This window comes from Bos taurus, chromosome 21 (genome assembly GCF_002263795.3).
Source record: "Bos taurus isolate L1 Dominette 01449 registration number 42190680 breed Hereford chromosome 21, ARS-UCD2.0, whole genome shotgun sequence".
NCBI lineage: Eukaryota > Metazoa > Chordata > Mammalia > Artiodactyla > Bovidae > Bos > Bos taurus.
The window spans coordinates 57,154,168-57,175,388 of record NC_037348.1 but is presented as its reverse complement, the minus strand read 5'-3'; the positions used below and the strand labels follow the sequence as shown (position 1 = coordinate 57,175,388).

The 21,221-nt window shown below is 50.2% G+C and overlaps 1 protein-coding gene and 1 non-coding gene across 3 annotated transcripts in view; both read right to left on the bottom strand.

The window, feature by feature from the left end:
* The window catches only part of SLC24A4 (solute carrier family 24 member 4), a 195,910-nt gene that overhangs the window by 29,352 nt on the left and 145,337 nt on the right, over positions 1-21,221 (bottom strand). The window contains exons 10-12 of one of the 2 annotated variants that reach the window (XM_005222242.5): positions 20,417-20,502; positions 15,385-15,554; positions 11,719-11,923 (exon numbers count right to left, since the gene is read on the bottom strand). In XM_005222242.5, coding sequence (XP_005222299.1) covers positions 11,719-11,923; positions 15,385-15,554; positions 20,417-20,502 — 461 coding nt within the window. Of the gene's footprint in view, positions 1-11,718; positions 11,924-15,384; positions 15,555-20,359; positions 20,503-21,221 lie in introns of both variants that reach the window. The other variant, NM_001193088.2, reaches the window with a different exon arrangement.
* On the bottom strand, positions 19,098-19,159 carry MIR2284F (microRNA mir-2284f). Its single transcript, NR_030981.1, has one exon. It is a non-coding gene; the product is annotated as a microRNA mir-2284f (primary transcript).

Genomic DNA, 21,221 nt, shown 5'->3' with positions numbered 1-21,221 from the left:
CCTCTGTCCATGGGATATTTTAAGCAAGAATACCAGAGTGGATTGCCATTTCCTCCTCCAGGGGATCTTCCTGACTCAGGGTTTGAACACATGTCTCCTGCATCTCCTGCAATGTCTGGGCATATTTCTGGACTCCCAGTTCTAGTTCATTGAGCTCTATTTCTATCCCATGCCACTATCAGGCAGTCTTGATGATTCTTTCTTTGTAATAAGTTTTGAAGTCAGGAAGTCTTTCAATTTTGTTCAAGATTGTTTTGGCTATTCTGGGTCCCCTGTATTTCCATGGGAATTTTAGGATCAGCTTGTCAATTTCTTTTTTTTTATTTTTTTTTATTTTTTTTTCAATTTCTGCAAAAAGAAAAAAACAAACTGCCCCCCCCCCCCAAATCTAGCATGGATTTTCACAATGATTGCATGAAATCTATAGATCAATTTGAGGACTATTACCACCTTAAAAATTTTAAATCTTTCAAGCATAAACTTAGGATGTTTTTCCATTTATTTAGATCTCCTTTCATTTCTTTCAATAATGTTTTATAGTGTTCAGTGTACAAGTCTTGTTCTATTTTTGTTAAATTTATCCCTAAGTACTTTATTGCTTTTTGATTGCATTATAAATGAAGTTTCTTACATTCATTTTTCATATTGTTAATGGATAGAAATAGAGCTGAATTTTGTATATTGACTTTGAAGCCTGCAAGTTTATTAATTCTAACGGTTGTTTTTTGTTTTTTTGGTAGATTCCCTAGGATTTTCTGTATATAAGATCATGTCATCTATGAACACACTTTTACTTCCTCCTTTCCAAATTGAATGCTTTTTGTTTTTTTCTTGCCTATTTACCCTGGATAGAACCTCCAGCACAAAGCTGAATAGAAGAGGTAAGAGGTGTCTTGTTTCTAATCTTAGGGGGAAGGTTTTCCGTCTTTCACCACTAAATATGACATTAATTTGGGGGTTTTATAGATGCCCTTTATCAGATTGAGGAAATTCACGCTATTCCTAGATTGTTTTTCCCCCGTTAAGAAAGGGTGTTGGATTTTGACCAATGCTTTTTCTGTGTCTGTTGAGATGATTGTGCAATTTTTGGCCTTTATTCTAATAATACAGCGTGTCTTATTGTTTTTCACATGTTGAACCAACCTTGCATTCCCGAGATAAATCTCACTTGGTTAACTGTTTATAAAGAGGAAAACCAAGTCCCATGAAGGTTAATGAACTGCCTAAACCTCGCAGAAAGTTAATGGCAGAGCCACAAACAGACCCTGCATGCCCGGCCGGTGACCTCTGAGCTGGTCCTTGTGGGGAGGTAAGGGGATGCAGTCGAGGGTGGAGCATTGTCAGGGATGGGTTAATGAACAGTCCTGTCACCATTATTCAACATTTGTGTTGTGTCTCACACATTTTGGAGGTGGTTTTCACAAACACTATTTTTCATATCAACTTGGGGGAGATATTCTCCCCACTTCACAGGTAAGGTTTGGTTCAGTGACTTAAACCTCACAAGCTCAGAGGCAGTACCAGGACTTGAATGCAGGTCTTTAGAGCCTAAATCTTGAGTCCTCTGTGCTATATTACTTGCCTGTTCTCTGAGTCCCATGATTTCAAAGCCTGTAAAAGTCCTTTTGCTGCCCACTGGTGGACAGCGTCATAAACTGTCAGATTAGAGCCTTACACTTTTAGCTCATGGCTGTGATCTAAACAGAAAAATCCTCTTAAGTAGGGGAACCATTAAAGTTTTCTTATTCCTTGGGGATGAATGAATCTTACCATCAATTTTTAGTTACTTCTAATACATTTTTGTTTTATCCTTAGACTTACCATTAAACTGATTGCTCTCTGAGGGGCACAGAAACTTCACAGTTAATGATAGTTAGATTGCCAGGTTCAAACCCAAGCTCCGGCATATTCTACCTCTGTGACCTTGGAAAAGTGTTTAGCCTCTGGGCATCTCAGTTTCCTAAACTGTGAAACGGGGATAACAACAGCCTTACCACACAGTGCTATTGTGAGACTAAAATGAGCCAACACATGAGATGCATTTAGCCCACACTTGGTGCAGAGTATGCACTAAATTTTAGCTTTTGTTGATAATAATGGTTAATTAAGTTCCACTTACTGAGTACCTACCACTGTCAAGCACAGGGTTGGGTGCTTTTATGGAAACTAAAACAGGTTTAAGACCCTGATGCTGGGAAAGACTGAAGGTGGGAGGAGAAGGGGACAACAGAGGATGAGATGGTTGGATGGCATCACCAACTCAATGGACATGAGTTTGAGTAAACTCTGGGAGTTGGTGATAGACAGGGAGGCCTGGCGTGCTGCAGTCTATGGGGTCGCAAAGAGACACAACTGAGCGACTGAACTGAACTAAAAACAGATTTCAAGAAGTAAGCTGTCTAGCCCAAGGTCACATAGCTAGGAAGTGGCAGACTAATCCAAAGCCTCTTAATGACACCATGTTGAATGCTGGTTTTGAGCCTAAGGGGACTAGAGAAACAAGGGGGGGGGACCCTGTGGGAAGTAGATAAGATCAGGGTTGTAATTAAGCTAAGCTGCCAAGCTGAGGTTTGGGAGGAAGGGGAAGACAGAAGGGGAGCGTGTGAGAGAAAACAAGAGGTTTCAGTGAGGTCAGAGGCAGGACCTGCTGGGGGCTGACATGGAGACGTGGGCAGTCAGGCCTGAGTGCACAGGGACCAAAGGCCCAGTAAGAGACACCCTGGCAGCTCACTGTAGAGCCTGGAGAGCTTGTGGGGGGCTGTGAAAGGCCGTCCCCAGGGAGGCAGCCTTGGCTTGGTCTCCCGCTCTCACAGCAGTCAGGTGCCATGGTTCAGCCTCTGGGACCCTGTTCATGCTTCCCCAAGAAGTGTTCCTCCTCTTGGAAAAGGGGGAGAGAACCAGACATGCAGTCCAGGACCCCCTGGTCAACACAGAAGCCAGGCTCAGAGTTCCCTCAGCGGGCGCAGACCCCAGAGACCCTTACCCCAGCTCTGCATCCATGTCCACAGCCCCCACCAAGTCAAGCTTCTGGACTGGATGTCAGTGGGTCCCAGAGCTGAGGTCAGTGAGTCGCCTCTCTTATTCTATTGATGACCTCAAGCTACGGCCAGCTCTGCACTCCACCACAGGAACCTCAAGGCTTGTGGCCAGTGAGCTGTTCTGTCCTCTGTCACTCATGACTGTGTGGCAGTGGGTGGATCTTCAACCTCTCTGAGCCACCCCGTCCTCAGCTGTGACGTGGTAACTTCCCCCGTCTCACCCACCCCGGGGATCTACGAGGAAACAAAAGAAAGGCAAGAAGTATGAAGCTGACCATCCTGCCTCTGAAGGTTGCACCCTGAGTCTGGAGGCCCTGGGGAGTGAAATAAGAGTCAGGAACGCAGGCCCTCTCACCTTAAACATCCAGCAAACATCCAGGGCAGGCCTGTGGGCTCCCAGTGCTTACAAACCACATAGACCCAGCAGCTGGCTGCCTCCTCTCCTTCCTTCCTGCTGCCCTGTATTCCAGAGCACACACTCCAGCCTGGCAGAGTGCCCTCCTGGCCAAAGTCAACACTGGAACAAGGCCGAGGACAGCCCTCAGGGGTCAGGCAGACCTGGGGTACCAGCCCTGCCCGAGGCCCTTATTAACCTGTGTGCAGTTACCTGGGAAATGGGGACCACACCAGACACGCAAGCAGGGCTGTGTGCAGACTCTAAGCACCAAATAATAAGGTGTGTGTGTGGCCCAAGCTCCATGAAGAACGTGTCTGCCAAGCCATAGGTCAGGGCTCAGCCCCCTCCTCTGCCTCACTATGCAACTGGAAGCCACATGAGCCCCTCACCAGGTCTGCTCTGGTCTAAGTCATCAGTAAAGATTAGTTTCACTGCTTTTTTCCAGGCATCCCTGCAGCTCCCATGGGAGTGGACATGCTGAGCTGGGCCTCAGCAGCCCCCATGCCAACCTCCTCCTAGGATGTCCATAGAGCACTTCCCAGACTCCCTTGCAGTTGAAGTTCTAGACTCAAATTGGGCTCCTTATTTTGAAAAACAAACTGAGGAGGGGCTGGGCCACCTTTCTGCTGCTTTTGAAGCACTGCTGTGAAACAGGCCTCTGGGGATTCTGTTTTGGCTACAGCGGCGCATTCCTGCCCAGGAGCTAGCTGAATGGGCACCAGGGATGCCTTCTCAGGCCTGACCAGCATCCCGGTGGCGGCTGCTGGTGGCAGCCTAGCTGTGGCAGTGGCCTCCTGGTCCCTGGGTCGTGACTGACAGTGAGTTTTTGAACATTTCAGCACATCCCAGTTCCCCACCTCCTCAATTCTGGGAGAGGTGGTGGCAGCCGGTTCAGCGGGAGTCATTGCTGGTACCCAGCCTGGAGTGTCCTTCCCACCACTGCGTAAGGGACCCACCTACTAGGTCTATCAATTCTATTCCTCCCACATCAGCGATCAGCATCCATCATCTCCTGATAACGCCCGAGGCACCAGTCATAGACCTACAAGGGGTGAGGGCGCGTGTGCTCAGCATCTCTTCTCTCCAAACAGCCCTCCCAGGGGCCACCAAAGCCACGCTGGCCAGCATGGCTACTGACCAGGGGTGGGCCCCTGACCTCTGGGCTGATAGCATTCTCCCCTTTAGGACTCTGGAATTCAGACGCAACCCTAGGCAACCAACTGAGGGAGGCAGGAAATGGCAGAAGTCAGTCTGGGGCCAGTGGGAGGCCACGGTCTGCCATGGGCACTGACGGTGGATTTGAGAAAAGCCAGTCCACAGCCAAGGAGCAGAATGAGACAGGCAGGCACGTGAAAGGAAGACAAGAGCCAGGAAGAGCCTCAACACGCATGAAGGCCCTGAGTCCAGCCCCTGGGTGAGTCCAACTGTTTGTGGGATCCACAACACACCCCTATATCCTTATGATAACTAAGATCCCCTTTTATCTCAAAGGAAGCTCATGTGAGCTTCTGTTGCCAGCATCCATAGACACTTCAGGCCCCCAGCACATGCCCAGCTCATGACAGGTCCTGAGCCCCTTCACCTCCCACCTCCCAGTTTGGACTGCGCTGGTCTGGCTGTGGGGTGATCACAGAGTAGATTCCAGGGCATGTGGCCCAGATGCCTGGCTCCATCTGGTCAATACTGACCCCTGGGCAAGCCCCGGCCCCTCAGTTTTTTGCTTTTGAAAACAAGAAGTTGGTCTAAAATTCCCCAGATTGCTTTTAACCATAGCATTCAGAGATCATTCAGAGACCATCTGTTGTTAACCACAGAGAATTCAGAGGAATGTTGCTTTCATTTATATTAAAAACAACCCTCTCCAAAAAAACCCTCTTTCTCTATTATGCTTTAGCAGCTGTTTTTATAAACCACTTATCACCAGAAAGCGGAAATAATCCAATTGTTCACCCACTGATGGAGTACATCATCAGTGTACTGATGGGGTACAGTATGGGGTACATCCATACAATGGAATATTATTCAGTCATGAAAAAGAAACAAAGGACCAACGCATGCCACAATGCGGATGAACCTTGAAAACATGCTAAGAAGGCACACTCTGGGAGACAGGGAAGGACAGGGAAGCCTGGTGTGCTGCGGTCCACGGGGTCACAAAGAGTCGGACATGACCGAGCAGCTGAAGAACAACAACAAAGAAGGCAGACACAAAAGGCCACTTATTTAATGATTCCATTTATATAAAATATCCAGAGTAGATAAACCCAAAGAGACAGAGTTAGCAGTTGCCAGGAGATGGGGGTGGGGTGGGGACGGAGAATAATTGCTAGCAAGTAGGGGGCTCCTTTGGAGGTGCTAAAGAAAACCGATTGTGGTAACGGTTGCACAACTTTGTGAGTAGATGAAAAACCACTCAACTGTGTACTTCAAAGGTGTGACTATTACGGCAAGTAAATTACACTTCAATAAAGCTGTTATATTAAGAAATTACAGTGCTCAGCCAGTGTTTGTTCTAATTAGGTGTGAGCTGACACCTCAGGGCTCCACAGTGACTGACAAGGCCACTTCTTTGAAATCCTGACCTTGACTTACGAGACAGTCTACCGACTGTGTGATTTCTTTGGCGGCTCCCACGAACTAGGCAAGAACAAATCATTTTTACTGTGAAGTGCCGTGTGCCTCTGGGGGCCTGGAGCAGGCAGAAATTGGGTGTGGAATTTCACATGTACGTGAGCCCGTGGCAGCAGCAGCTTCTCCTCTGTGCTCCCAGCCATGCCGAGCGGCTGAGAGGAAAGAGCAGGGCAGAGTTTTCTAGAGCTCCATTCCTGCAGTCCCCTTTACTGGGCTCAGAGAGACTAAGCAGCCTCTCCTCCCAGCCAGCACGGCTCTCTAGTTCCGTGTAGGACAGAGGAAGATGGGGATGGGGCGGGGAGAAGACATTCTAGAAACTTCCTGAAATCTTCAGATGGCTTGTGCTGAGTTTTCTGATGAACAAAATGTTTAGCTGTGTCATCCGAGGACTGAAGAGAGCATGCCAGGTCCCCAAAGGCCTATAATTCAAACTCAATTCAACATGGTTTCTTAACACAGACAAGTTCCTTGGTACCTACGTACCAGCTAGAAGACACCATGGACAGAGACAAGCATTTTCTTAAGGACTCCACAGGAAGAACGCAGAAGAATCCACTGGTTGGCCACAGTATTGTCCCTTAAGCACGTCTGGGGTGAAAATGCCAGTGTGGGGTGCTGTCCCTTCTTCCTGTGTGATCGTGGGCAACTAAACCTCTCTGAGCCTCAGCTTCTTCACCTGGGAAATGGGGATAACAGTACCCACCCTCCAGGGTGGTCCTGAGGACTTAATGAGTGCATGTGTGAACCACCCTGCCCGGTCCATAGGAAGCACTCAGTAAACTTCACCTCCTGTTACCATTCAACGGCTTTCCTGGTGGCTCAAATGGTAAAGAATCTGCCTGCAATGCAGGAGACCTGGGTTCAATCCCTGGGTCAGGAAGATTCCCTGGAGAAGGAAATATCTACTCCAGTATTCTTGACTGGAAAATTCCATGGACAGAGGAGCCTGGTGTGTTACAGTCCATGGGGTCACAAAGACTCAGACATGACTGAGTGACTAACATACACACGGTTTAAGAACCTCCAAAGGGCCTAGATTTCTGCTCCTGACTGTACCGGCCCGGGATGGCGTTTGTAGATCAGGAAGCTCAGGGTGGAAGGGTGGCTCCCCACATAATAGCTGTGTGACTTGGGAAGTCTCCTCTTGGAGCCTCAGTTTCCCTCTCTGTAAAATGGGGATAATGGTAATGCCTCCTTCTCAAGATAGATGCAAGGATGGAATGAAAATGCACGGTACAAAGAGAGAGTGGTTAGCCTGGGCCACCCAGGTTGGAAACCCTTGATTTCCACTTAGTAGCTGGGTGACAGTGGGCAAGTCACTGAACCTCTCTATGCTTCCCTTTCCTTCTCCATAAACTGGAGATGATCATCGTCCCCACCTTATGTGTTGTCATGAGGATTAAATGAGGGAATACATGTAAAGCTCTTAGAACAGGACATGGCACACAGAAGCTCCAGAAGAGCCCTGTAAGAATTCCCTATTTTTCATTCAATGCCTGACACACAAGACCCCAGTAGATGCGGCCACTTATAATAATGATGAACACAAGGGCCAGGATACCGGACACAAGATGTGATTTCCTTACCCTTATGGGAGCAGGAGGAGTCCAGTTGGAGGGCAAGGGTGTGGCCCATGGGGCAGGAGAATGTCCCAGACAGTACATCAGCCACAAACAGCATGTATTAAGGGTTCTCTCCAGCCAGACTGGGGCTCAAGGTCACTGTCTGGCCACTGCAGGGCAATGCCTGCGCTGCAGACCACAGTTCTCATGGGAGAAGGAGTTCCTCCCCCTTTTCCTCTCTCCCTGCCAACAGCTAGCCCAGGATGCCCAATTACCAGCCTCTGTGGCCTGAAGTGGGCACAGCTGCACTGGGTGTAGATGTAAATCCAGCATCAGACCAGGCGGGCACCCGAGACAGGCTGTGGCTGGGTGCCCTCGGGCTCTGGTCTACAAGCCCAGTGACATATCATGTGGGTGGGCAGAGCCCAGGGGCTATGGGCTGGCATTTCCACCATCTCCACCCTTCAGCTGTGTGGTGAGGGCAGGAGATGATACATAAAATGTATCATGCAATCATCTGCTCAGATTTAACCCGCACGCCTGGAAGCTCCCAGAATCCAGGGTGTCCTGTTTCTACCTGGATCACCAAGGCCCAGAAGAGTCTGGTACCCAAATATTTACTGACTGAAATAATCATCTTGTCTGCAAAGTACCTGAAGCCCAGTGCCTGGCACAAAACAGGTGGATAGCATCAGATCAGATCAGATCAGTCGCTCAGTCGTGTCCGACTCTTTGCGACCCCATGAATCGCAGCACGCCAGGCCTCCCTGTTCATCACCAGTTCCCTCTTCCTGACTCTGGGAATGACCACGGTGCCAGACCTCCAGGGATTCTGACTCCCATGAACTTTCTAGAACATTGTTTATGGTCCAAGCAGGAGAGAGTGTGAGAAACCGGGTATAAGAGAAACCATGTGATTAAAGCAGGTTGTCATCCCAGGTGGCCCTAGTGATAAAGAACATACCTACCCATGCAGGAGACATAATAGACACAGGTTTGATCTCTGGGTCGGGAAAATCCTGTGCAGTAGGAAATGACAATCCACTCCAGTATTCCTGCTTGGAGAATCCCATGGACAGAGGAGCTTGGTGGGCTACAATCCATAGGGTTGCAAAGAGTGGGACATGACTGAAGCAACTTAACATGCAGGCATGTCATCCAAACGAACACTTACTGAGCACCCGTGTGTCACACAGAAGGGGTGAATAAAGACCTCTGTACTGCTTACAGAAGATGCCTTCATCCCATTTTGTGGATGAGGAACTGAGGTTTAGGAGATGAAAGAGTCACAGAGCTGGTGAGCAGTAGAACCAAGATTCCAACCCAGGACTTCTAGCCTCCAGCACCTGCCTCCCAGCCTGTCCCCAACCACACAGAAGAGCTGCACACCAGACAGCCTGGGCTCACTCCTTGATACCTGCAGCCACGCTAGTTCTGAGTGGAACAGATCCTCCCCTCTTCCCAGTGCCCCGCCCCTTATCCCTCCCCTGGCCCCAGCTTCCTTCCTGGACCCCAGTTTAGGAGAACACTAGCTCCACCCGCCCCTAAAGCCCCTCAGGGCATCCCCACGGTCCCAGATCATTGTGTTTCCACAACCAGTTGTTTAGTCGCTCAGTCGTGTCCAACTCTTTGCAACCCCATGAACTGTTGCCCACCAGGCTCCTTTGTCCGTAGGATTTCCCAGGCAAGAATACTGGAGTGGGGCTGCCATTTCCTTCTCCAGGGGATCTTCCCAACCTAGGGATCGAACCCATGTCTCCACCAAGTCTCTTGCACTGCAGGCGGAGTCTTGACCACTGAGCCACAACCAGAGACGAGCTGAAAAGATGACGGGGATGAGTGGGTGGACGGAGGGCCTGCAGCTGGCAATGCGGAATCTCTCACAGGTGCTGTGTCCCGTTGCCTGGCTCCACATTCCTGTGAACTCCTGTCCACACTGGCCTCAATTTCCCTTGGCTGCTGGACACACCTAAACATGCAGCAGCCACACAACCCCGTTCCCCCGCCTCCGCTTCTCACATTGAGGTTAGAGGAGATGGAGAGGAAGTACTCGCGGTTTCCCAGGGCGCCACCTGGAAACACTTCCGCAGGCACACAAAGGGAGCTTCCGCAGGGACACAAAGGGAGCTTCCGCAGGGACACAGGAAGCCCTGGCCCATTCCAGAGGCGAGCCCTGGGCGGAAGCTCTGCTGAGGGCCAGCCCAGGGGAATGTCCCAGAGCCTCTGGCTTGAAGAGGAATGTGGAACCAATTTCAACAGGAAGTTCCCACCCGCCAGGAAAGGCGGAGCTCCCTGGGAAAGGGTTCGTGGGTGCAGAGAACCCGGGAGTGATCTGGTCCCAGCCCTTGTAAGAGAACAGCATTCTGAGCTCCTCACCTCAGGAGTTGACCTGCCCAGAGTCCCTGCAGGGAGCTAGACCTGGTTTCCCACAAGCCACTTGTCTAAGGAGCATCAGATTCTGGCACCAGGATGAGAGGAGGGGGTGGTTGGCCCCAGGGACCACCCAATTCAGTCCTGCCAAACTCAAAGCTTCAAGGAGATGGAAAGATGAGTTGCCCTTACATGAGGCTGCCTCCCTTTACAGAACGGCAGCTGCCCCAAAGGGCAGGTCCCTTCTCTGGTTTCCTGCAGAGCTCTGGACAATAAGCAGGGTCAGGAACAGCATCTAGATGAAGCGGCAGTAGGGGGTGGTGGTGATGACCCTGTGAGGCCCCACATCTGTAAAACAGGGATTCCATCCACCTCCTGGGGCTGGAGAACAGAACCCCCAAAGGGTAGCTTCTTCTCAGTCTGAACCCCCAGCAAGGTAGTCTGTTTCCTGGACTGTACTTGCATCTTCTTCCCTGGGACCATACTGCCTCTCCTCTCCTCTCCTCTCCCCACCCCAAGCCATCTCCCAAATCAGGTGCCATCTGTGAGCCTGTTGTTAAACACAGAAATCTTTTTGGAAAAACATCAAGTTTTGGACTTGAAAATCTTGGAATTCTGCTGCCATTCAGGATGGCAGGACACCAAGAAAAAACCTCCGAGATGGGGCTAAAGAGCTCAGGCCTTTATTTCCCATCATGGACTGCAGAGGATTATGGCTAAAGATGAAGACAGATTGGGTGTGTCTGGGGATCCTCTCACACACATTCCTGAAATCATTCACTTGATGGACATCTACTAAGCACCTACTATGTGTCAGGCTTGGGCACTGGGGATACAACAGCGAATGAAATAGACGAAGATACCTGCTGGCACGGAGCTGATTTTTTAGCCAGGGAGACACACAAGATGAAAGATATATATATTCAAAATACTTAGGTTAGGGTGGTCAGAGAAGGCCACACTGAGAAGGTGACATTTAAGCAGAGACCCGAGGAAGGGAAGGAAGTGAGTGATACAGGTAGCAGAACAGAGCGCATTTCAACAAAGGGCAAGTGCAAAGGTCCTGGGCTGGAGCATATCTGCTACTTTCTGAGAAGGACAGTTAGGAGGCCAGTGTGGCTGGAGCAGAGGTGAGGTCAGCGAGGAGCTGGCAGTCATATGACACTGGGCCCATTCAATGAGATGGGAGGACACTCAGGCCTGGGCCAGAGCCACATCGACTCCAACTTACTTATAGGTAGGAGTTATCATCAAACACATAAGGTGTAACTGTCTAAAGATCATGTGTGGCTTTAGCATATCCTGTCCCAGCAAATATGCAACACATGGGCAAAACGGCCTGCCCACACTGGAAGGGCTGGAGAGTCTGAGCATGTCCATAAAAATAATGTATGTGCTTGTTTTTCTTTAGTGCATGAGAAAGCCCCACTGCCCTGGGCATTTGAGTGCGGTTACTACAGGTTACTGGGGTACTTCCCAGGCCTCCATTTGGCCAGCTGTCTGGCACCCCAGGCTCCCTAACCCTGGGCAGTGCCTGCCTCCTACGGCGGCTCTAACCCACAGTTCAGCACTGAGGAAGTGTTCATTGAGTGACTTAATGTTGGACCCTCACACCAGGCTCCCCGCCTTCCTGAGTCCAGCTCACCATCCTGAAGACCCAGGCTTGGAACCCTGGAGCCCCGAGCAGTGTGGCCCGAGAGCCCTGGCCCCCAGGACTCACCAGGCATGGAGAAGGGGGACAGGAAAGCGGCCTCCACGGGCTCTGGCTCCTGGGGAGGCGGCAGGGGCTGCGGTGGGGGCTCTTGGTCCCGCTGTGGCTCTTCCAGGTTTTCCACGGGCACATTCCCGTTCTCGATGCTCTCGTGCCTCCCATTCTGAAGCGGCTTGCTGCTCACGCCGTTGGCCGAGTTGATCAGCCTCTGCCTCTGTTTGGACAGGAGGCAAGACAGACACCCAGGCGTGTGACACAGCTGCACCCTGTTGCTTGGTTCCTCAGGCAGGTGGCACTTAAGGGTTTCTAGAACAGCACCCCTGGCTTCGGGTTTGCCTGAGAAATGGCTCCAGGACCTTAGAATCCAGCTAAGTTTGCTCATTTCCACTCGAACCAGTATCAGCAAAGGTATTGGTCAGAGCCCAGGGTTTCTTCTTAGTGTCAGCCTGACAAACTAGCCCATGACACTGGATAAAAGCAATCATTCTGACTTTCCCAGTGGATGGTCACAAGCCACCAGAAGACATTCACAGGAGAGGCTCTGCATAGTCAAAAAACCTCATTTCAGGTATAGCATGCAAAAATTGCATTTACATTGTGTACAATGGTCCAGTGATGATTCATATTAAGATGTAGAACATTTCCAGCCTCTCAGACAACTCGCTAAGGGTCCCCTCTCTCCAGAATTAATTAAGGTAACCCCATTCTGACTTTTATACACATCACTTAAGTTTTTCCTGAACTTGAATTTCTTATAAATGGATTCAGAGAGTACATATTATCTTATATTTGGCTTCTCTCACTCAACCTAATATCTGTGAGGTTCATCCATATTGTTGCATGAATCAGTAGTTTGTTATTTCCCAGGGGTGTATAGTACTCCACTGTGTGAATAACACACAATATGTCCTTTGCCACTTGATGGGCATTTGGGTTATTTCTTCTTTTTGGTTATCAGGAAGCATGCCATGGCCATGCCTTTTTGTGGACATATGCACTCATTTCTCTGGGGTATTTATCTAGAAGTGGGATTGTGAGATCATAAGGCAGGTGCAAGTTGAACCATTTCACACTTGTGCCAGAAATGGATTATAATTTCAGTTGCTTCCGATTCTTGTCAATGCTTGATACTGTCAATTCTTCCCATTTTAGTCATTCTGGTGGATGTGTGGTGGAATCTAATTGTGGTTTTAATTTGCATTTCCCTTTTAATTTCAGCATCTTATAGGGTTAGTAGCCATTTGGAAGGCTTCTGCTGTCCAAATCTTTCGCCATGTGTAATGGGTATACCCTGAACCAATCAGACCTCTTCCCTCCCCTATTTCCTTATAGCTCTTGACCAAGTCTGCCTTCTTTCCACCCAAGCAGAAGCCAAGTCAGTGGGTTTCTACTAAACCAGAGAAAGGGAGAAACCACATACCAAGAAATTAACAGGTTTCCATGTTTCTGAAAATCTGTTTGCCTTTGCACAGCTCATCTTTATCTGGCTCTCTTTAAAAATATTTATGCTCTAGGATTAAAACCTTGTGGGTAGTAATCATCATACATGGACACATATCTCCTTCCCAGTTACATTAGCAGAAAACCAAGAGTCAGTACACAGGCCCCCAAGGCATTACTCCAGAACTGTGTGCCTAACACTTATCCTTGTGGTTACTGGAAGCACAAAGATGGGCCAAAAAAGTCATTATTACTTAAAATGGAAGCATGTTATTTTTTCCAAAGAAAGAGGAATTGACCATTAACTGGCTTCATATTGGTTTTAGGCAGGGACTCCTATATCATGAAGTCTAGGATTGGGTGGAAATCTAAAACTTTTTTTCCTACAAACATGTCCACAACATTTAGCCTAAAAGAGAAAAGTGATCTGAGACACATGCCTAGGCATAATATTTTACTACCCAAAAAGGGTTAAATGAAAGGTCTTCCTTGTAGTCAAAACAAAACAAAAAACCCATAAATAGCTGTGTTGCAGGGAAGAACCAATTCTGACTCCATGATGGATCTGTTTGACTTTAACCTTTGAAAAATTACATTTTTCACCAGGAGCCCACCAGGCTCCTCTGTCCATGGGATTCTGTAGGCAAGAATACTGGAGAGGGTTGCCATGCCTCCCCGCCCCTGACCAAGGGCTCTTCCAACCAGAGTTTCTTTTGTCTCCAGCATTAGCAGGTGGGTTCTTTACCACTAATGCCACCTTTTGTTATAATAATCATACATAATAACATGCTTCAGGGAACCCTGGGCCAGGAAGATCCCCTGGAGAAGGGAATGGGGCCCTTGGAGAAGGGAATGACCACCAGCTCCAGTATTCTTGCCTGGAGAATTTCGTGGGCAGAGGAGCCTGGCAGGTTGCAGTCCATGGGGTTGCAAAGAGTTGGACGCGACTGAGTGACTAATACTTTTCGGGGAACCCTGACCCTCTTCCTGAAGAGATTAACACATTCTCTCCCTAAAGGCCTGCCTCAGGGGAGTCTGACCCTCTGATTAACACATCACCCCTCTTCCCCCAGGTTGGCCATTCCAGGATATTTCTGCAAGAAAAAGGTCTTTATCTACTCAACTACCCCCCTCCCCACCTCAGTCCTATTGAGACATTAGTCTGCCATCTTCTCAATCAGTCGCTTTCCAAATAATGTCCTAGTCATTGCTTCCACACATAATCTCTCAGTTAATTGGCCTGTCCTGTGGCGAACAGACCTAGTTTGGACTCAGCAACAGCTGTGCAAGGACAGAATTGTAAGGAGGTGGGCCATGACTCAGTAGGAGTATGAATGGTAGCAATGGGAAGGGGGTCATGACTCTAGCTTTATAGGAATCAAGAGAGAATTATCCTTGGAAAAAGAAAATCTGCAGCTACCTTGAGGTTGCATTAAAAGAGACATAAGTTATAACACTGGTAGCTCAGCTAGTAAAGAATCCGCCTGCAATGCAGGAGACCGTGGTTCAGGTCCTGGGTTGCAAAGATCCGCTGGAGAAGGGACAGGCTACCCACTCCAGTATTCTTGGGCTTCCCTGATGGCTCAGCTGGTAAAGAATCTGCCTGTAATGTGGGAGACCTGGGTTCGATCCCTGGGTTGGGAAGATCCCCTGGAGAAGTGAGCAGCTACCTACTCTGGTATTCTGGCCTGGAGAATTCCATGAACTGTATAGTCCATGGGGTTGCCAAGAGTTGGACACGACTGAGAGACTTTCGCTTTCACTTCACTTTCCGTTATAACAAAGGAGGTAATGGATCCACATGCTGAGAGAGACAAACCAGAAGGTTTCTATAGTCTTTCAGTTTTCTTCTAGAGTTGCTCTATCCATAAGAGAATAGATGTGTATTCATTTTTTTTTTTTTTTTTTTGCCTTGAGTAACATTAAAAAAAAAATCTGTACTTCAGACCAGTCTTTCTCCAATTAGTCTTTCTCTAGTGGAAAATACTTAGTGGAATGTGGCAGACATGGTATTCGATTGCTACCTGCCTTAAACTCCTTCCTGATAGGATCATTTGCTGCCTGTGCTGTCTGGGCTTCCTTGCTTCAACGGGCTGGTGATAAACACCAGCCCGGCAGAGGACACTTCGGGCCCAACGCCAGGAAATGTACTGACAAGCCAGGGCTTCCTGCAGTGCTGGAACCCATCCAAGGCCTCAGGCTCATGCGATCTCACAGGCCTTGAAGGAAACTTACCTCATTAATTATGATCCTGCTGGCCATCCGCAGACGAGTCCTGGGCCCAAATTTATTGGTGATCATTACGCGTAAGCCCGCCTCTGGGAAGGTGAACTTGGGAGGGCTGGAGCTCATGACCTCGTCCACCATCACCACTGGGTTTTTGTTGTACTGCGGCTCCTCCTTCACTATATCGAGCACAGAGTCATGATTAGTGCTGAGAACCCCCAGGGCAAAACCCCAGGGCTGGGGTGACTGACATCCCCCTGAGGCGCAGACTTCTTTGGCTGTGGTCTCAGCAGCTGGTAGCCACATGGGAGGCTGGCTGCAGATCCTCCCATTAGTAACACGAACCACCTGGGTCTGAACCACCCACAAGTACTGAACAGATCCCTAGGGTCCCACTTTTACAGGACCACATGCACATCTCCAGGGCTAGTCCCTCTGCTGACTGATGACCCTGTCTTCTGGGGTCCAGTCTTGGCTAAATGTAAGGGTCTTTCAGTTCCTCACCTAAGCCTCATGGGGCAGCCCACCTACAAAGTGGACTGGATCCCTGCCACCTCTCACCAATGAGTCTGAGGGGGACCTTTCTTCCCCACCATTTACAGAGACTCAGACAAAACTTAACAAACAGACAAGGGCCCCCTAAAGGGAAAATGCTGGGAGGTAACAGCACTGGTTCTAAGCTTCCTGTGAAGCTACCTGCTCTGTCTTAGAGGAGCCATCTCCACCTGGCACACTATGCTTCCAAACTGTTCTCCATGAGGTGGTACCAGCGAGGTCAAAGATCTGGCTCACAGGCCCTGACAAGGCAACTGAGACCCAGGAGAGGAGCCTGCTTGTGAAGGGTGCACAGTGAGCTGCTGGCCAAGACCAGTGTCTCCAGTGAAACCAGCACCCTCCAGCAGGGAGGCCACTCTCTGACCCTTTGCTTCCACTCATGAGGCTGAAGAACAAATCTCCTTGGTCCCTGGACCTTCCCCGCCACCTTCAGGAACATGCTCTGGGCTGGAGTCCCTGGAGGAAGCTCGACAGTTAACTCCAGAGCCCAGGAGGATCCAGAAATAGAAACCCTTCTGGACACAGCACACACAAGCAGGGGAGCCTTCCCCTCTGAGGGGCTGCCAAAGCAGGTATGCCCGTCCCTCTCCACTGGTCACCCGCTCCTGATGAGTGTCCTTCCTGGATATCAGGGTAGCTAGGAGCAGTCAGAGCAAACCTGCACGAGAGTTAATAGCACAAACACGAACAAATGCACACCAGACACACACACCCTCACCCAACAGGCAGCAAGGCTCAGCAGACAGGAGGCATGTGGTTAGAACCAAAGCCGGGAGGACCATGCATTTGTGGGAGACAAATATCAACCGCCAATGAGGCGTGCATTGGACTCGTGGGTTTGTTTCTTAAATGCATGTGTTATTGCTTGGGTCAAAGCAGATTACTTACAATTTAGAAGAGGAGAAGTGTTAAGGAGACAAAGGCCAACAGAGATTGCAGAGATGATTAGCGTGCGGTGAACGCTGGGAGTCTGGGGCAGCATTCTTGATGGTGGCCAAGGTGCCGGGGGTTACGTGAAGGAGGGTGTTAGTAGGGGGACTTCAATGCTCGGGACCTCTGGCCGTGGGGATGGCCCCTCTCCTCCTTGGCTTCTTGGGCATCTCATCCTGGCACCACCCACCACGTGCTTAGCAGGTAACCCAGCCAATGTCAGCATGTTGCCCCGGAAGTTTAAGGCCAGGTATCACCCGCTCCCTCCCCATTCCAAGACAAAGTTGTGTCCAGGGCCAGGGAAGCTTGAAAAGGTCCTACAGTGAGCCCAGCTGGTGGTCAAAATGGCCCCAGCTACCGGGTCATGTGCAATGCCACCGGACAGCCAGCAAGGAAAGGCCAGACCTCCAGCCATGGCGGGAAATAGGGTGCCCGCCTGCCTCCATCCTGGACACTTTCCTTGCTGTATTGTGCTCTGCTTTCTTGAGCAGAATTGAAGTGTGGTATAAAAAAATGTGTAAAACTTTTAGGGGAAAAAAAAACTGTATGCAGAACAAAACTGGAGGATGCTATTCCCCACAAAAGAGAACACCAGCTTGCGCTGATCTGGTGGGCTGAACTACATGATCTTTAAGAGCATTCAAGTACATAAGGGCATTTTATAGGAGTGGGGGGTAAAAAGGCAACATCCCCTTTCCTGTCAAGAGGTTGGGTTAAAAAAAGTTTGATTTTACATCTACGGGAAATACCAAAACTGCAAAACAGCAAAATCAGGATTTTGTGCGTGCGTCTTCCTGAAAGCATCTATAAGCCAGCAATCTTTGACAACCCTGGATGGGGTGGTTTATGTGACCTGCCTGGAGCCTGAGGACCAGGGGAGATGAGCTCTGAGTTTGAAAGATTCTGTGGCAACAGTGTCAGAAAGGGTAAAATCCCAAAGCCCTGTTCTCCTCAGGCCCTCCCACCCCTGGATGTAATCTCCTGCCCCAGTCAATCTGCTTCTAGGGGACAGTGCCCTTCAATAAGTCACAAACACTTCCCCGCTTGCCCACCCCACCCCCCACCCTGTGTGCACATTGAGCAAGTACCGGGCCGGCCAAAAAGTTCGTGTGGCATTTTCCTTAAGATGGGATGGAAAATCTGAACGAACTTTTTGGCCAACTCAATCTGTTCTGTCCCGTCTCAGGTAGCCCCCAGGAGGAAGGCGCCTATCGTGGGTGCTGAGTGAGGGGTGGATCTCTCCACGTGGAAGGAGGAAGGCTGCTGGGGAGAGGGGCCCACTGAAGGAGACGCAGGAAGGAGACCTGAAGAGCATGGGCCCGAGAGGAAAGGAGCAGCCACCACCCAGGGCTGCTTCTCCGGGCTCCAGCCTCCCCAGTTCCAGGCCTACGTGCCCCAGCCCTGCCCCAGCCCATTTCCTCCTTGGCTTTTATCTAAGTGCATTCACCCTGAGAAGAGCTGGAGGGAGACCTATGTCCCCTCCTTTCCTTGGCCTTAGGGGACAGTGTTGTGTCTAATCTTCCAATTTTCCAGAAATTGTCCTGGACTTCGAGGTTTGGGGGAAAGCAATAAACTTGTGGGAAATCCTACTGACATGGATACAAAAGTGAGGGCCACCAGAGAGGGCCTGGAAAGGCCCCACGTGGCCTCAGGGCAGCCTGGATTTGCCTGGAAGAGGATGTGCTCACATCCCTGACATGTGGCACTGGGGACCAGCCTCCTCCATCAGCCACAGGGGCAGCAAGTAGCTCCTGGGGCTGGCACCTGAGGACAGACATCTCCCACTAACTTGGTAAACAGAATCGCTCCTCTCACCATGAAGGTCCAGAGGACCCCAGGAGTCCTGATCTCTGTGTACAAGGATGGCCAGGAACAGCCTCTGTCTTAAGAAACTGTGAGGGGTGGGGACCTGCCTTGGAGTCGCCGTGTCTGTGGAGCTAAAAATCCCAAACAGCGGCCATACCGTTTCCTCTCCTCCTGGCAAGGCTGTTCTGGAAACAGCTCTCTTCTGGGGCAGCCTGCTCGCATCTAAGAAACAGGCGCATGGCACCGGCCCGTGCTCTGCGGGCCTCCTTCCTGGGGCCCCCAGGGGTGGGCCTGTGACCCTGGCTGTACCCATACCCTCTCCCCAGCAGCCTTCCTCCTTCCACGTGGAAAGATACACCCCTCACTCAGCACCCATGACAGATGCCTTCCTCCTGGGGGTTACCTGAGACAAGACAGAACATAGTGGGTTGGCCAAAAAGTTTGTTCGGGTTTTCCACACAGCTTCCGGAAAAATCCGAACGAACTTTTTGGCTAAGCCAGCACTTGCTTAAAGTGCACATGTAAGGAATCTCCTACCCTGACCCACACCAGGGTGAGGGCCGGGGGAGTGCCTAGGAGTATAGATTTCGGCCCCTACGTGTCCCAGACACGGGCAAACAGTCTCCTCTGAGCCTATAGGAATTAGGAATTAAAGTGACCTAAAAGAGACAGTGACTTGCCCAAGGCCATGAGGAATAAAAGAGAAATACCCCTCAGGAGGCTGGTCCACGGTGCTCTCTCCTGGTTAAAGGAGACCTTGACCAACACCGTGGGTGGAACTTGTCGGCAATGCCAGTTAAAGCTGTTTCCCGCCCCCCAAATCCTGACTCCAAGAACCTATTCAGACCTTAACACAAGTCTTGGGTGGGAGAGGGCATCAACGCTCTTGGCTCCCTGGCAGAACTACCCCCCTGGATGGAATCACCTGGTAATTGGCTGGATTAAGAATTGAGAATAGGGACGTCCCTGGTGGTCCAGTGGTTAAGACTCTGAGCTTCCACTGCAGGGAATACGAGTTCAATTCGTAGTTAGTGAACTAAGATCCCGCATGATGCAAGGTTCGGCCAAAAATTAAAAAGAATTGAGGACAAGGTTCCCAAGGCAGTAGCTGGTCAGGCCCAAACATTTGGGGGTACTTGACAGACTCGGGCTGGCTTCAGAGGTCCAGAATCACCAAAGGTCCAGGGAGAAGCTGAGGAGACCAGGCCACAGCCCCAGGAGAAGGGGCTTCCAGTGGGGCTTTTGGGGGCAGGTCTGGAATTCCTCTCCAGCTCCATGGCATCCTTCCCAGCCTTGGTGTTCCTCTGGGCAATGAGTCAGTGGTCTCTCTAGAACAGAGGTCTGCAGAACTGGGCCTGGCATCTGAGAAACCACAGGGAGACCCCACCTGCTCTGCCTTCCCAAGTCCTCAGCTTCCTGCCACTGGCCTTTGACATGGGTCAGAGATATGGTTCACTGCATGTCAGGAAAGCCAGGCAGGCCTTGAGCCTTCCTCAGGAGGCCTGGGGTGACCCCTGGGGATGTGACTGTGGCCCTGGGCTCATCCTTCTCCCACCTGAGCCACAGCTCCCACATCACTTGCCCTCCTCATGTAGGGTCCTGTGACCAAGGGGACAGTGACAGCTTATGGTGCGTGTGTGTGTGTGTGTGATTTTAATGGCACGTTCGCCCCCTCCTGTCTGCTCAGCCTTACCTTGCCCCAGCAATGGCAGGGAAGGGTCATCAGAGCTACTATCACAGTAATCATTACCATCCTCCAGCTCACTGTTGACCGTGTTGCCATTTGCAATAGCCTTTTGTTTGATTGTGAAAAAGGCCTGCATCTTCACGTTGTACCTGCAAGTTAGTTAAGGAGGGAGGTCAGAGCAGCAGGAGAGGCCGGGCAGGGGAGTGGCTAGGGGCGGGGCAGTGGGCAGGGGCCTCCTCCCCATCCCCCTCCCCTGCACACCTGCAGTGAGCTTGGCCTTGGGTGAGGGGGTGGGGAGCTAAGGGGTTTTTTAAAATTAATTTTTATTCGATTATATTAATAGTTGCTTTACAATGTTGTGTGAGTTTCTACCGTATAGCAAGGTGAATCAGCTCCGTACACACAGACATCCCCTCTTTTTTGCGAATTCCTTTCAATTAAATTTATCCCAGAGCAATGAGTAGGGTTCCCTGTGCTAATACAGTAGGTTCTCATTACCTATTTTATACATAGCATCAGTAGCGTATTTATGTTAATCCTAATCTTTTCAGCTGAGTTGACAGAGTTTCCTGACAGGAACCCTGGAACAATGGGGCCTGCCCCTTTTGAATGGGCTTCCTGGGGTCAGAAGAGACCTTTTAGCTCAAGAAAATGACTGACGCCTACTTATGTGCACCATAAGCCTGCCCTAACAAAAGCAGCTCAGACCTCAGGAGAGATCCAAAGCAGGCGTTCCCTGGCCTGGCCTTGCTCCCGTGGGTGCCTGGAGGCCCTGTCCCCACACCATCTGGCCAGCGCCACTGTCCCCACAGAGAGGAGACTCCGTCCCAGACCTCAGGCTGCTGGCCTCACCCAAAGGCACTCAGAG